This window comes from Phascolarctos cinereus, unplaced genomic scaffold (assembly GCF_003287225.1).
Source record: "Phascolarctos cinereus isolate Bilbo 61053 unplaced genomic scaffold, phaCin_HiC Scaffold_9;HRSCAF=440, whole genome shotgun sequence".
Classification (NCBI taxonomy): Eukaryota; Metazoa; Chordata; class Mammalia; order Diprotodontia; family Phascolarctidae; genus Phascolarctos; species Phascolarctos cinereus.
The window spans coordinates 171,766,097-171,782,702 of NW_027556402.1; the positions used below are offsets into that span (position 1 = coordinate 171,766,097).

A 16,606-nucleotide genomic window follows, 5' to 3' on the forward strand; every position below is an offset into this window, starting at 1 on the left:
GTGTCTGAGGTAGAATTTGAACTTAGGTCCTGCAGACTCCAAGGCCGGAGCTCTATCCACCACACCACCTGGCTGCCCCATAGCTTACAGATTCTTGATCTGACTCCAGGCAGGATACCTAATCTGACACTTATTTTTGCTAATTGGAGAGGGGCATGATGGCTGAAGGGCTTTACATGAACAAGAAGCAGCTTGAAGACTTAAGGATAAGAAGAAAATGTTAGAATTAAAGTAACCCATTCCTGAGCCTTCAAAAATGCACCCCCTTTGGGTTTGAATATCTTTTATTGTATCTTTCCAAACACATGTAAAAGCACACCATGTACACAGATCACATGAATAATCCAACCGGAAAAAGGCATACAAAGTGCAAAGGGGACCAATGAGGTACTTAACTTCCATACTTATAGTGTGATATGGGCACATTTAAAAGATATTTCCAAAGGTGAGCAATATAAAAGCAGAATCATACAGGTTATGAAAAAGCTGTACTTAGAAGAAGGTGCCATTAAAGGCAGCTAAAATGCATGGGCTCCCTCACCCTACCTGGTCTTGGCCTTCCTCCTGTGCCTGGGCCTCAGGCTTAGGACTTGTTAGTTACTCCCCCAAGACCTTCATGGGGGTTTTCTTTAACTTTTCCTGATGTTCGTCCTGTTCCCCACACTTACTACAGTGGCATCTGCACAGCCGGCAGCAACTGCCCGTGAGGAGAGACACCAGCCCATCCCAGGGCTGAAGAGAATGCATCCACAGGGGCAAGAAGCCCCAGGTTTGCAGCTTCTTAGGGAGAATCTGAGGACAGCGGCTTGGAGCACCCGCATCACCAGCACCACAAGCAATACCAATAGGATGGGGGCCCCTACACCCACCAACACAGGCCAACCGGCCAGCGAGAGGCCAAACACAGCCAGTGGCATCAGGAGAAAGCAGGAGATCAGGTAGAAGATGGCGAACCAACGGTACGTGGCTGTGATATTTCCTAGGCCTCTGGCAAGATGGATCGGCAGGCGCGTGAATGGCACTGGGTACCACAGAAGCACCCCAGATATGTTGAAGAAGAAATGGCACAGGGCAATCTGACATCAAAAAGATTAAACAAGATGAAAACTCATCTAGCACATACATGGAATCAGGGAGAGGGAAGGGAAATCAGGAGACAAGTGGTGATGAGAAGAAGGAAAGCTCAGTGGTGTCACAGAAACTGTCATCACAAATATTTACATCATGGGTTCTTAAAGTTAAGAGCCAGGGAATACAGAGGCATCTAGTCCAGTCTACTCAGTTTCACAAGAATATAGAGCAGCAGGAGATGGCTAGGTATTATGTTAGGTGTGACCTAGAGAGCACTGGACCTGAAGTCAGGAAGACTTGGGTTAGAAGCTTCACTTTGCTCATCTGAGAACAGCAATAGAGCTCTTTATTCACTGAGTTATTGTGAACATCAAATGACATCATTATGTAAAGTGCTTTGGAAATTTTAATGCACTGACAAATAAGAGAACCCATATTATGATGTCATGAAAAGAACAATGCATGTGGGAGTGTGAAGACCTAGCTACAATTTAAGTCAACAAGCATTTATTAAGTGCCTCCTATCTGCAAAGCACTGTGCTAGGTGCTGGGGACACTTCTGTGTACCTGCCCCCAATAAGCTTACATTCTGCTTTTCTGAATTTCAGTTCTGCCACTTACTACCTGCATAGCCTTGACCTTCAACAAAACACTTTTCTTATCTACAAAAGGATGACCAGATGATCTCAAAGATCCCTTCCAACTCTTAAATCCTATGAAAATAGGCCTCTTTGCAAATGGGCATGCAGGAAGGAACTAAATGCAACGAAGAGCTTGAGTCCTGGCTTACAAACAAAACTAAGTTGATAATTTGCTGAGTTCCAAAACAGTGATTTCAAAAACAACTTAATTAAAAACATTGTTCCAAATGGAATTAAGTACCAGTGAGTTAAAAAGCAATGAAATTAACAAAAAAGAAATTATTGCATTCCAGAAGCACTGAGACTTTTATTATAATTGTTTTCAAAATCAGTTTTGGAATTCATTGCTTTACAAAATTAATTTCATTGTTTTATCATGCTTTGAATCAAGCTCTACTCCTCACCCTGCCACCCATATTCCTTTGTCACCTTTCTTATATCCAGGCATTGCCTGGCCTGCATACACACCAGCAGTTCAATTGGCCTCCCTTGCCAGAGAGGGAGAGGAGAAGAGGAGAAGACAGGTGCCTAGTGAGGCAATATTCACACTGGAGAATGTTAAGGGCACCACCATCCTGTCCTTGTCTAGGCTGCAAATCTCAACCATGACCCCTCCCTCTCTCTTGCCTCCCAAGGGATGACTCTCTAAGTCTTTCTGCAGTATCTCTTGTATTCATCCCCTCCTTTCCATTCCTGATGACACCACCAGATCTTCATTTTTGTGACTTGAATTCTGTACTATGGTGGAAAATCCAATACCTGTTGCCTTCCCAATGTTTGAAGAACAAAAGCCAAAATCAAAAGAACTTGACCTTCATCTGCCCTTTTCAGCATTACCTCCTCCTGCTATGGTGTCTATAACAGTCCTATTATCATCATTAATGTCAGTTCTGCCCCTGCGACCATTATCATCCATTCCAGTGAAACTGGTTCTTCAAAGATGCTTGTTCATTCGACATATCCCCGGGACCTCGGTTCACATCCTTCTCCCTCTCATACTTTTCCTCCTGCTCTCTGCCCAAACAGCATCCTTCAAGGAAGAGGCTTCTCTTCCCCCATGACACCAACAGTCACCTCTCCCTCCTCTAAACACAAAACATGGATCTATACCACTCACCTAGCAAGTGACAGAGTTGGGATTCAAACTCAGGTCTTCTGACATCAAAATCAGAAGTTCTTCCTACCAACCACCTTTTCTGAATGACAGAAGGGCAAAAAGGAGGATATAATCTATACCTTTTTCAATCATTTTATGTGGGGGACATGGGATAAGGTAAGAGGTGGGGAGTAACTGTTCACCATCCTAATTTGTTTATTATAGACACAAGCTGGAGGTATCTGGTCATTATGTAAGAAGTTCAGCTTCTGAGAACAATAGCTAAGGACAGTTTTGTAACCCACAGGTCACCATTCTGAGGCAGATAAGATCTCAAGAGTAATAAATGTCCCCTTGTGATATGAAGCATCTGATAAGTAAGAAACCAAGGTGTTCATTTGAAGGATTTAGTAATAAGCTAAGAATAGAGAACTTAATGGAAAGAGGTAATGAGTCACAATTTGTGCATCCTGACCTGGACTGAATATTGTAAAGTATTTCCAGGGCTAGCTAATGCAGCCAGGATGGCAGTGGTGGTGGTACCAATGTTGGAGCCCAAGGTTAAAGGGTAAGCTCTCTCAAGGCTGATCACACCAATGCCTAAGGGAACAAAAGAGACACTGGATTCAGTCCTGGGTGGGAATGATTGAGCATGGCAGGACCACATGTAAAAATGGAGACATGAGAAAGGGGGAGGAAGAGAGGACTTACCAACCAGAGGAGTGATTGCAGAGGTGAACACTGAGCTACTCTGCACAAGAAATGTAATCCCAGCTCCAACTAGAATGGCGAGGTAGCCTGTCAGCCAGGCAAAAGGGGAGGGGAAATCTGGGAAACAGGAGAAGAAAAAGGCACCATTTCTACAATTGTCCTGGTCAGCATTTCATATCCGATGCAATAGATTCCTCTAAAGGCAATCCAGAAACAGTCCTCTCACTACAAACTCATTCCAAAAACTTCTGGCAAACAAGAGGTCAAAAGAGAATTAAAAGCATCTGCAAGATGTTTGTGGGGCGGGGGTTGCAGGGGGCGGGGAAGAAGTCTCTGGAGCTCCCTGCCAACATCCTAAAAACAATTTTTATGCTCTTTGCTCTTTACAAATATTATCAGATAATATTTGCAAATAGCACTAAGCACAGTGCCTAGCATGTAATAGGCACTATAAAAATTCTTATCTCCTTCCCCTGTCGTTTCCACAGCTGGGTCTCAGATCTTACCCAGGTCTGAACCTCAACTTTCTTTTCTTAGTGAGGTGGGGTGGCAGGGGAGATTGGAGTAACTCCTCCTAAGTTTCATCAGTATTCTAATCCATGACAACCCAGGTGGGGAAGAGGTGAGACCAAGGGTAATTGACTTTGCTGGAGTCTTGGGGCTGTTGTGAGAGAGAAGGGAAGGAAGGATTTAAACATTTACCAAGCTCTTACTATGGGCCAAGCACTGTGCTACATACTTATCTGATCCTTACAAACAAACCTGGGAGGTAGATGCTATCCTCATTTTAATAGTTAAGGAAACTGAGGTAAACAGAGGTAAAGTGATTTGCCTTGGGACTCACAGATAGCAAGTGTTTGAGTAATTCTAACTCATACTCCTGACTCTCAGCCCAGCATTTTAATCACTGTGTTGTCTTGTATGCTCAGCCAATATACCCTCTTCTATAATAATAACTTTTTATTATTTTTATAAGTTTCATAACATTTATTATTTTATGGTGGCCACCATAGCCATGCTCTGCCCACTACTTTGCTGTGATCTTCCTCCCTTTTCCTCCAACATTCCTGCTTCTGTGGTTGTGTATGAGGCAGCAGGGATACATAGCAGCTTGGCACTATCTTTCCTAGTCAACTAATAATGACAGTCAAATTTCTAGAGCTCTTTATTATTTACAGTGCCCTTAACAGGAACAGTATATGCTTACTTTTTTTTTAATTAGAAGATCATGGGCTCTTCAAACTTAGAGATGGGAGACTTTACATCACCTTGTCCATCCCCCTTCATTTATACAGGGAGAATTGGAGGACCAGAGAACTCCATTTACTGGCCCAAAGGCCCATAGCAGAGGCAGCCATTGAACCCAGGGCCTCTGACTTCAAATCTAATGCTTTTTTCTATTGTACCACAAAACCCATGTGTGTTCATTAACTTGTTCGAAATGACATAGTTAATAAGTATCTAACCAAGAAGGATGGACTTGGGCATCAGAAAGACCTTGGTCAAATTCCACCTTGGGTATTGTAACCCTGGACAGATCATTTACCATATTTCAAAAAGAGATAATAATACCTGTGTGGCTGCCTCACAGCACTGATATGAAGATTGAATGCATTGATGTCTGTAAGGGATCTGCAAACTTCAGAGCTCTATAGAGTTTACTAAGGGATGGGGAATGGGACCTTCCTGTGATTTCTTTGGTACAGGGAGCTCTCAGGTGAGGGAATTCCCTCTCCTAATGCAGGCTGGCAGATTCTCAATAATGTATAATCCCAGAGACTCACTCACAGCTCTGAGGGCTCTCCAAGACTGGTCCAATAATGCAAATTCAATAAGTATCTTTTTTCTTCAGGACTCTACCCACAGAAAGGCCCAGGAAGAGTGAAATGCCTACCTGTGTTGATGGTCTTCTTAATCACAGCAGCAACTTGTCCCTTGAGCACAGAGTTCAGGACCTTAACAATCGAGATCAAACAAGTGCACAGGACCAGCAAAGAGAGGGCTAGAAGAATGAGGCCAATACCCAGATCAGAGAGACTGACATCCACAAACGCATGTTTGCCTGGAAGAAGGAGAGGAACCACTTAGCATCTTTCTCTTCCTCTCCATCACTTAACCCAGATACAGTGTTCTATACAGCACCATGCCTTGAATAAAGTGAGCCTAATTAAGCAAAGGTTTATACATTTCAAAAACAAATCTGAAAAGATATGTAAGTTAAAATCCAAATTAACACTTAGCCCCAGGACCTACTTTAGAGTAAGTGTCCCCAATCTTTTTATAAGAAGCCACTTTTGATTCCAAAAAGCCTTGAAACATGAGTGTGAGAAGGTGCATTGACAGTTAAGTCCCTGGATACCCAGCATAACAAATGGAAAGAGCACTGGAAATGGAGTTAGACATCCTGGGTTCGAATCTTGATTCTGCTCTCTGCTGTGATCTCTGTGACAGTGAGCAGCTTCTTCCACCTGTGTGGGTGTCAGGTATCCTGCTCTATAAAATGAGAGGGTTGGACTAAATGACCTCAAGGAAGCCTTCCCGCTCCAACATTCTATGATCTTTGCACCAGAGATGGCATTTCTCCCTTCCCAAGAATGGATTTGCCCGAGTGGGTATTACTCACTTGCTGCTTCAGTTTAATTGTACAGAAAATGTAATGAAGTGCTTTATAAAGTGTTATACAAATATACTAAGAACAACAGTAATAAAAGCTAACATTTATATGGTGCTTGAAGGTCTGTAAAGTGCTTTACATATATAATATCATTTGATCCTCACAAGAACCCTGGGAGGTCATTGCTATTATTATCCCCATTTTACAGATAAGGAAACTGAGGCAGACAGCAGGTGAGTGACTTGTTCAGGGTAACTCAGGCTAAGTCCCTGAGGCTGGATTGGACCAGGTCTGCCTGATTCTGGGTGCAGAGCAGTAGGCACCGCATAGTTATGAGGAGGGCATTGTTAGAATTGATGTTTGAGCTTCTAATTCCTAAATTACCTCCTGGTAGTAAACTATAGACATATAGGTAGGTAGAGGTAGTTAGTTTCTGGGGTCACTATAGAATATTGGGTCCAGAGCTGTATCCTCTTACCAGGGGTGGGAAACCTGTGGCCTTCTAGATTCTTGGGTGAATCCTTTTGAGTGAGTCCAAGTTTTATGGAACAATTTTTTTTTTAGGTAATTGGGATTAAGTTACTTGCCCAGGGTCACACAGCTAGTTAGTGTGGAACAAATTCTTTTATGTGAAGTTTGGATTCAATCAACAGGCCACCATCTTCCCATTCCTGTTCTACACCATTATGAGGAGGACAATGTTAGAATGGATAGAACCATGTTGAGAATAGGGTAAGAAATTCCTCTTTCCCTCAGCAGACTTCCCAGAAGATTTCCTACTCACACTTGGCAATGTTCTTTTCATATGTTGTGTTCATGAGGGTCCAGGTCATGTTCCTGTCAGTCCAGCAGAGACTGGGAGAGGTACAGTTTTCTGGTGAGGGAACGGTAACGTTGCTTAAAGTCTAGGTGAGAAAATATAGAAAAAATTGTTACTAAGAATGATATTATGTGAAGACAAGTTACAGCACTGAAGACATGAACCCCACTGGCCACTAAATCCCCATTTCCCCCCTCTTCTCTACCTCACCTTCCTCATAATCCCCAGAAGACCTTCAGCCTTTGTGCTTGGTCTATGGAGCATTGCTGAACCTACAGAACATCTGGATTACTTCTGAAGGCCAGCTGAGCTACACTCAGTGAGCACTGCTCCCCCAGAATGGGGACCTGGGCAGTCAATCGTTTTATCCCTATCTTGGAGCAGTCTGCCCCATAGTCTGAGGTATAACTAGGGCAGGGTGACTAGAGCTTTGGTCTAGGACATTAAATTTAGAGAAAACCAACAGCACTTGCAGTCCCTCAACATGACAGGAGGAACAGAGAATTCTCAATCCCCCATCTATGTCCTTTGAATGACTTTTTGATACTTACCACATTTTTAAAAGTTTCACACCAAACCTTTATCAGGCTTTTGTTTTTTGCTGCTTCATCTCCTGTAGCAATTTCATTTATGACTTTTTTATCCAGCTGGGGAAAGCAACAGACATGAGTAAAAGAGTTAGCCTGTTCTTCAGCTATGATTTGTGAGTGAAAAGTTAATTAGTTACTCTCCCAGGGGCTCCAGTGTACAGAAGAGAAAACCAGGATGTGTGTAAAAGACAGACACAGACTCATTTCCAAAGGACTACACTTGCATATGTGACCTTGTCTCATCTTAGTTTGACCAAGATCAACCCAGATGAACCCTTTTTGCCCCATTTCAGGGGGCCCAGTAGAACACCAGCTCTTTGAAGACAATGAGGGTTTCTTTTTTGTCACTGTATATCCCAGTACGTCCATGGTAGGATTAATGAATGCTGATTGGTTATGAGGCATCCCTTGGGAAAGGGATCCTCTTTGGCTAGATGAATAGCAAAGCATATGCGGAATTAAAAAGTCATCTGGCACAAAATGGTAGAATGGTTGAGTCTTGTTTGGGCCAGTGTGATGGTGGAGAATGAATCTCTACCAACATGGTGTTCCAAGCAACCCAGTGCTTGCTCCTTAGCTCCACCCTGGCAGTGAAAGAGGGAATCACAGCAAGTAGGAGAAACATCCAATTAGCACTACAGATGGGGGGAGAAGGTGATTTTTAACTCCCCTTCCAAGGGAACCAAGCCCATCACTGGTGCTATTTCATTTTAAATTTAAAAACCAGAGTGAGTTCTGATGCCCACCTGGATGATGAGTTTTGTTAAGGGATCTGTGATGACTTTCAGGAGTTCTGGGGCATCATCTCCTCTCTTGATATTAAAGGATTTCACTATGACATTGGTGAGGTGGTAGAGGTAGTTTGTGATCACCTCCAGAGGCAGCAGCACCAGCACTGACAACCAGTTAAAAAAATCATGGACAGTAGCTCCTGCAAAAGCCCTAAAAGAAGGAGAAAACCCAAAGCATTTAACATTATGATACTGTCTAGTCACTCTAATTAAGTGCTTACTGTGTGCAGAATGAGAAAACATGGTATAAATGTCATGAGAAAGACAAACTTGAAAGTTAGGAAGATGTGGTTTCACGTCTCCCTCTAGTTATAGGACCATGAGCAAGTCACTTAATACTTTCAGTGACCTAATCTCCTGCTGGAGTTGCCAATCAGCATGAACAAAATAGTGGGGTTTCCACATTGGAAGTTTTCCCCTACCATATTGTAAAATAAAGAAAAAAAAAGACAGTGAAAAAAACATACTTTGATTTGCACTCAGAGTTCAGCAGTTCGTCTCTGGAGGTGGATAGCATTTTTCATCATTGAGTCCTTTGGAATTGTCTTGGATCACTGTATTGATCACAGTAGCCAAGCTTTTCCACAGCCGATCTACAACATTGCTATTATGGTGCAAACTATCCCCCACCTTGTTCTTTCTTATAACAAGATAGTGTTCCATTACAATTATATGCCACAACTTATTCAGCCTCTTCCCAATTGATGGGCATCCTCTCAATTTCCAATGCTTTGACTCCACAAAAAGATTTTGCTACAAATATTTTCATACATACAGGTCATTTCCCCAAGTAGTGCTGCTATTGGGTCAAAGGTCTGCAATTTTATAGCCTTTTGAGTATAGTTCAAAATTGTTCCCTAGAATGGTAGGACCAGTTCACAATTCCACCAACAGTTCATCAGTGTATCAATTTTCTCTCTTCCCTTCAAACATACATGATTTAGGTATGAGGTGGTACCTTAGAGTTGTTTGAATTTGTCTTTCTTTAATCAATAACGGTTTAGAGCTTTTTCATATGACTATAGATAACTGATTTCTTCTTCAGAAAACTGCTTATTCATATCCTTTAACAATTTATTAACTGGAGAATGGCTCCTTTTTTGAAAAATTTGACTCAATTTCCTATATATTTGAGAAAAGAGGTCTTTATCAGAGAAACTTGTAAAAAAAAAGTGTGTTTCAAATGTGTCTCTAATAACATTGGATTTTGGTTTCTAATCCATTGTGCTATTCACTTCCATTTCATAGATGAGCTCTTTTCATTCACATTCACAATTATGATTACTAACTGTGTATTTCTCTCCATCCTGTTTTTTCTTCTCTCCTTCTCTCTTTTTTCATCCTGCCCCTCCTCAAAAATCTCCTTTGTTTCTGACCCAGTTTATCACTTCTTACTAGTTTTTATGTTCTAGTTTGTTCTGATCTCCTTATAGGAGTGAGTAGGACCTGAAAACCAGTTCAGAAAATAAAATACTGATGATATTCCCCCCTTCACTATTCACTAGGGAGACAAAGATTACCTTTGTCTGGAGCCAAGTCAAGATTCTCAGCTTTGTACAAAACTTCCTACCTTCGAAATTCATTCCTGTCTCCAGCCTGCAAGAGGGCCACGACAGTATTGGTGACTGATGTCCCAATATTGGCTCCCATGATAATGGGAATTGCTGCCTTTACTGTCAACACTGTCAAAGGAAAAAGGTCAATGAGGAAGAAACATTATGGAAATTTACAGGAAAAACACTTAAACAAGTTAAGGAATTAGCTTTAAAAAAAAGTTGGGAAGACTATTGAATCCAACCATGACCACGCATACGAATCCTCTCTAAAATGTCCCCAAGCAGTCACTCATCCAATCTTTGCCGAAAGATCTCCTGTGTCGTGAAGAATGCCTCAGTAAAGCTCAGCCCATGTGTCTAGACCTGTAACTGGGGTGGGGGGAGCAAACTGTTTTTTTCTCACAGCAAGAAAACGTGGGTGGGTTGTGATCACTGCTCCAATAGTGCGTTTGGCATTGTGGCTCTGTCTGAAGATCAGAAGGATGGAAAAGGAAGGAGATGCAAACTCCGAGGCACGTTGTGAATAATTACATGATTCTAAAATTTGGAAGGAAATTCTTTCAACAGATCCAGGCTGGCCTAAACAACAAGACTCTGCGAGCACATGTGTGTGTGTGCGTGTGTGTATGTGTGTGTGTGTGTGTGTGTGTGTGTGTGTGTGTGTGTCTGTCTGTCTGTCTCTGTGGGCTGACTCACATGAAGAGGACACCAGGCTGACGATGATGGATGTGGATGTACTGGAACTCTGTACCAGGACTGTCACCAGCACACCAATCATCAAGCTGCCCAAAGGGTTGCCCAACACTGAGCCATCACTGAAAATCTCTCCGGCCATTTTTCCTGTAAATGTAATGAAAATTTTAAAATAACAAATATGTGGTCAGTATTTGGGACTGCTGGGTTACAAATCAAAGGCTAGGGGCCACTGTGTGGGAGTGAGGAGGAGTCACTGGCTGCCAAGGCAGGCCATGTGGCAGAGGGCTAAATTTGCTTAGCACAGTGCTTGAAACATAATAAATGATATATAAATGCTTATTCCCTTTCCCCATTTGGCTTATTTAAGGTATATACATTTGTAGAGTGCTTATAAGACCTGAAACTTCCCAAGGTTAGAGATGGGTCTTCCATTTCCATTTCATGTCCCCATCCCTGTCTCAGAGCTTAGTAATAATAATGGCTACCATTATTAGTCTGCAGAGTAGAAGCATGAAGGCCAGGCTTTACACAAAGGAAATGGAGTAGAGCATGAAATCAATTGTCTAAATGGTTGGAGTCAAAAACAAATGATCATTTACCCATGAAAGTCAAGAATGTGGAAAACATGCTAGGCCAGGCTGGAGATTAAGCGCACACACACACACACCCCAGGGTCTCTGCCTTCAAGCACAGATTGTTTTGAGATAGAACTGGAAGAATTTGTGGAGAGAATAAAGAGTGGGATGAGAAAGGCTTGGACAAAATCACTCCAATTCTTCTCTTTACGTTCCCAGTGTAAATCTGACCAGTTCACTTTCATAGATCTTAAATAGATTCTAGTCTCTGAAACTAGAGGTTATGTTTTAGACATCAACAGGGGATCAAAATTCAGACCCTCACCCCAAAACCTTAATTTGATGGCCTAAATTCTCTATTACAAAGATTTCTCACAAAGGTTTTTGAAACCTAATCCCTAAACTGTCTCACTTTCAGAGACTGGAGTGTAAGTGAGGTGGACTGGGTGCTGCAGTAGGGAAAGGATGGACGGGAGGAAAGTACCACTCAAGAAGCATACTCATTTCCGGAGTGGATGAAAAGGTGAGACCCCCTCAGTCAGAGAATAGTTTAAAAGAAGGGAGATTACTTGGGTTGACATTGCTTTGTTGATTGCTATAGGCTGAACCAAAATCAATTAGAAAGCAAAAACAAAAGCCACCCACAAACCTTTGACCCTTTCTGATGTTGCTTTTCCTACCTCCAACCAGCTGGAAAGCACTGCTGAGAATGTCCAAGGAGCAGACAAAGAAGTAGAGAAATCCCAGGAGGAGAATCACTCTCCCAAACCCTCTGAAGACAGCAATTATTTTCCCTTTGGTGTCTCTCTCTGCAAAAACAAAAAGGAAGTGAACAAGGTTTTACTAACCACCTACAGTGTGCCAGCCCCTGCACTAAGCACTTTCGCAAATACTGTCTTATTTATTGCATGCTTGTGTGTATAGCATGCCCATGTGCACATGCACATACATAGCAGATCCAACGTTTTGTCCAAGAATCTCCCATCTCTCTCTAGTCCGAAGGCAGGCTAGAGTCATCAGTTTTGGTGAAGCATTAGAAAGATTTTAATAAACATGCCATTTACTTGAAGTGATCCCCAATTTTGCCCTCCTTTAAAAAAAAAAGCCACATTTGTAGAGAAGGTTTTTTGGCACCAAAAACACTGTGGTCTGGTGGGGAGGCAGAGGGAGCCAGAAGCAAATCAAGGCTGCATTCTTAGCTGAACCATTGGCTTACTAAGTGGTGCAGATGATAGTAGCAGCCAGCTCCAGGCAGAGGGGTCCTGAGATAATGAAAACAGCCAAAGCATTTACTGCTCTTCAGAAGGAGATTAGGAATTACTTTTGAGTATTGGGTTTCACAATAAAAATAATAGTTTTGCTTTTGTAAAGAATCTTTTGGCCCCCAAATATTACTAACGTGGTGGCCAGCCCTAAGAGGATTAACCCTTAAGTGCTGTTAAGCCTATCCCATCTCCCTCCCCAGAGCCCAGCACTGGTTCCTATCTCATTTTTCTGAGTTCAAATCAGGTCTCAGATGGTTACTAGCTGTATGCCTGTAGTTAAGTCACTTAACCACTATTTGCCTCAGTTCCTTCTCTGTAAAATAGGGAATATGCTATAGAAGGAAATGGCAAAACTTTCCAGTACCTCTGCCAAGAAAACCCCATAGCAGGCAGGACTGAACAACAAAAATGGAGATAACATTACCTGACCACTTCATTCCTGAGTCCCTAAAGTTAGACAGGTTCCATGGGTCTTGCTCTACCATGGGTTTTTCAATCGATATTTCTTCAAACACTTCAGCAGAGTAAGATGGCAGAAGTTCTATTTTGCTTACAGGAGAATGGTCATTATCTTTCAAAGAAAGCAAAAAAAACAAAACAAAACATCAGGGATAGGGCTCATTTCTCCCGGGGAGGAGTGGAAGATGGCAGGGTCCTGTTACTTCGAGATGAATGGGATAACAGTACTTACTGCTGCGAGTGCCTTTATTTTTTCCAGACATAGTAGATTGTTGGGTGGTGGCCTCTTCAACGTACTTATTAGGATCAAAGTAGGAATTCTCCAATTCAGGCTGAGATGCCATGGTCTGTGAATAATGAAATTTAAAACTTAAAATGTGCATCAGCTGGATTTTACATCAACAGGGAACCCAGAAAAATTAAGTACATAACAGCACCAACAAAATCAATAGTTCTAGAACTCATTTAAAAAAACAACAACACACACACACACACATTGCTTTCAAGTGAAACATCATGGGGTCATATTTTAAACTTCACTTTCCAAACCAGACAGTAAAGGCTACTCCTCTAATGGGTCTCCATTTCTTTTCAAGATGAACCTCTACTTCAAATTTACCAATTACTCTCCTCTCCTTTAATTCTTAGGTTCACTCTCCTGGACATTGGAATGCTTCCAGTCTATTCTTCCATGCAATTTCTGAGACTTCTCTACTGCCCTCAAACTAAATAATGTTCATCTACAAAAAGTACACTCTCCAGCCTCTTTTAAGACTTCCCGATAATCTACTTTGCCAGAGATGAAGAGTCCTGCTACTGACACATCATGCCATACAAACATGGGTTGGAAAATACATGCTGACTATTTCCTATCTAAGTGGTAGATGGTCATTGGGGAAATTTCATTTTCCTTTCAGCTTGGTTATTTGTTTAGTGAGAAACAACATTTAACCTACTTCACCCTTCTTCATGGTGAAAATAAGGTCAGAGTAAGTTTAGCTTTACAAGAGACTTCATCTTCATGGGTTTTTCAATCATGAAGCTGGTCAGTGATTTTACTGGAGCAATTGATAAAAAGAGCTGAAATTCAAGGTCATGCTCCTCTTCTAGGATTCCAAGATGCTTTTCAAATGTTCAGAAGGAAAAGCCCACTGGAGTTTATTTCAGCAACATTTTAGCATTTACTTGAAGCAGTTCCAGAGAAATCCCAATCCATCTAGGCAGGAATCCCAAGCATTGCTAAGTAAGTTGAGTTTTAGGCAAACTTCAGTACCACTGGGGCCTGGCCATTTAATACTCATGAGTCCAGAAGCCAGAAGAGCAGGATAACCTAACCTACCTAGCAAACATTTGCTTCAGTTGTTTGAGCCACTCCCTTCCACCTTTTCTGGCCTTCTCCACCCCCAGAGCCAAAGAAGCTCCTGTGGATGAGAGAGCCAGGTGATAAAAGTAGGGCACCTGGCAGCTTCAGAACAAAAGGTAAGTGAAGGAAGTTGGCACCTATTTTCCAGGCAGACATACAGAGACCCATTTACCCAATCCAACAGACTTTTGCAGAATCCAACCACTTTGGAAGCTCCAGTTATTACATTTATCCTCTGTTTGGCCCAGGTAAAACCAGAACAGGTAAAAACAGGTAAAATTAGAATAAGCTCCCAGTTATCTAGGGGTTACCGAGCTAGTCTAAGGGTAGCCTAGGCTACTTAGGGTTGCCATCAAACAGCAAGAGGATGAGTGTAAGGGATACAGGGATGAGGGACTCTCTTAAGCTCTACAAGAGTGCTTCAAGGGCAGAACTGTCCTTCAGAAAGAGCTAAGGGTTCAAAGATGGAGCCATCAGGTGTGGCTGGGATGAGAGGGGGAAGTGTTTTGGTGTTAGTGGTACAAGTGGTACTATGGCCAACTCACTTAGATTGCTTGAAATCCTAGGGAAAAGGTAACAGTATGTGCTGTGCCATTTCCAGCCATTTGTTTAATTAAGGCAAACTAGGAACTTTGCTTGTAAACTCTTTAGAGATTGCATTGTTGTTGTTCAGTCAGTCAGCCACGTGCAACACTCTGTGATTCCGTGAACCATAGCATGCCAATATTGCCCGTGGGCTTTTCTTGGGAAAGATGCCAGAGTGTTTTTTTCCCCCCATTTCTTTCTCCAATAGATTAAGGCAAATAGAGGTTAAGTGACTTGCCCAGAGTCACTCAGCCGGCAAGTGTCTGAGGCTGAATTTGAACTCAGGTCTTCCTGATTCCAGGCCCAAAGCTTTATCCACTGAGCTACCTAACTGCCTCCTATTTAGTAGGTGGGTCTTTGATAAATGATGGCTGATTCCAATTTCTCCCAGTAAGCAGTGAATAGAGGACAAGAAGGAAAGGAAAGAGGAAGCACTTGTGGTACAATGGAAGGAACACAACTTCTGGAGACAGGAGACCCTAATTCAAATCCTACCACTGAGGTTGATCATCTATCTCATCTTGGGAGAATCAGTTAACATACCTGGGTCTCAGGTTTGTCAGGTGTAAATTGAGGGAGTTAGACTTGACCTCTGAGGTCCTTTCCACTTCTAACCCAGAACTGGTTTGCAGTTCCAAGGAAAAGGTCTGCCACGAAAGCAGACGAGCAAGTTTCATGATGATTTGAATTGTAACTATTCTTATTGTTTTCCTGCTGAAAATTATTCTGCACAATTGTTAAAAGATCTGAGTCAGTTTTCACATTTGTAAAAGAGGGGGGTGAATCTTCCCTAGCTAGGTCATGAGTAAAGGTAGACAGACAATAATTGTTAACATTTATAGCATTTTACACATATGATTCGATGAGGATGAAACAGAAAAATCACCAAAACTTCTTTTTTCCCTTTTTTTCTCATTAATTTATTTATTTTTAGTTTTCAACATTCACTTCCACAAGATTTTGAGTTTCAGATTTTCTCCCCATCTTGTCCCTCCCCCAACCCAAGACTGTGCATTCTGAATAACCTTTCCCCTAATCTGCCCTCCCTTCTGTCTCCCACCACCCTCTCTTATCCCCTTCCACTTCTATTTTCTCTAGTGCAGGATAGATTTCTATACCCCATTGCCTGTATATCTTATTTCTCACTTCTATGTGAAAACAATTTTTAACATTTCTTTTTAAAACTTTGGGTTCCAAATTTCCTCCCTTCCTCCCTCCCCACCCACCCTCATTGAGAAGGCAAGTAACTTGATACAGGTAAGACTTTTGACTGAATCACAAGTACAATAGATTTTTTTAGGCTTTCCTTCCTAAAATGTAGTTCAAAAGTTTCCAATTTTCATTTCATTTTGTTGATGTTTTATTTCTACTTAGCATAGCAGGAGAAAGCTACATGGCTCCCAGTTTATTCCAAATCCCAGCAATCCACCAAGGTTTTAGAGCTATAGGCCCTCTTCCTTCATTAAATCTGAATGAATGGAGTGATATTGGCTTTTTAACAGCAATAACTGACTCAGACTAATGCTACCAAGCACAAATTACAATGAAGTATGAGAACAAAGGAAAATTAAATCATTTGAGATTCTTAAACATGGCAGAACACACCTTACTTGCCCCAAATACTAAGTTTGCAAAATATTTTCATCACAACATTGTTTTACAGAGAAGGAAACTGAGTCTCAGAGAGGTGAGAGATCACTCAACCAGGACTGGGTATCCACTATTTGATACCAGATTTCCAGTTCAGCAGTAGTGTTAAGCAAAGAATCCACA

At 41.8% G+C, this 16,606-nt stretch overlaps 1 protein-coding gene across 1 annotated transcript; it reads right to left on the reverse strand.

The window, feature by feature from the left end:
• Positions 1–274: 274 nt before the first annotated feature.
• On the reverse strand, positions 275–13,231 carry LOC110212327 (sodium-dependent phosphate transport protein 2B-like). The gene is given in 13 exon segments (XM_020992338.2): positions 275–806; positions 809–1,076; positions 3,284–3,408; positions 3,520–3,636; positions 5,414–5,581; positions 6,918–7,038; positions 7,505–7,600; positions 8,290–8,485; positions 9,905–10,016; positions 10,587–10,730; positions 11,842–11,970; positions 12,851–12,997; positions 13,118–13,231. Coding segments are annotated over 13 exon segments (1,944 nt in total). The 5' UTR covers positions 13,230–13,231; the 3' UTR covers positions 275–597.
• Between the last annotated feature and the right edge of the window lie 3,375 nt (positions 13,232–16,606).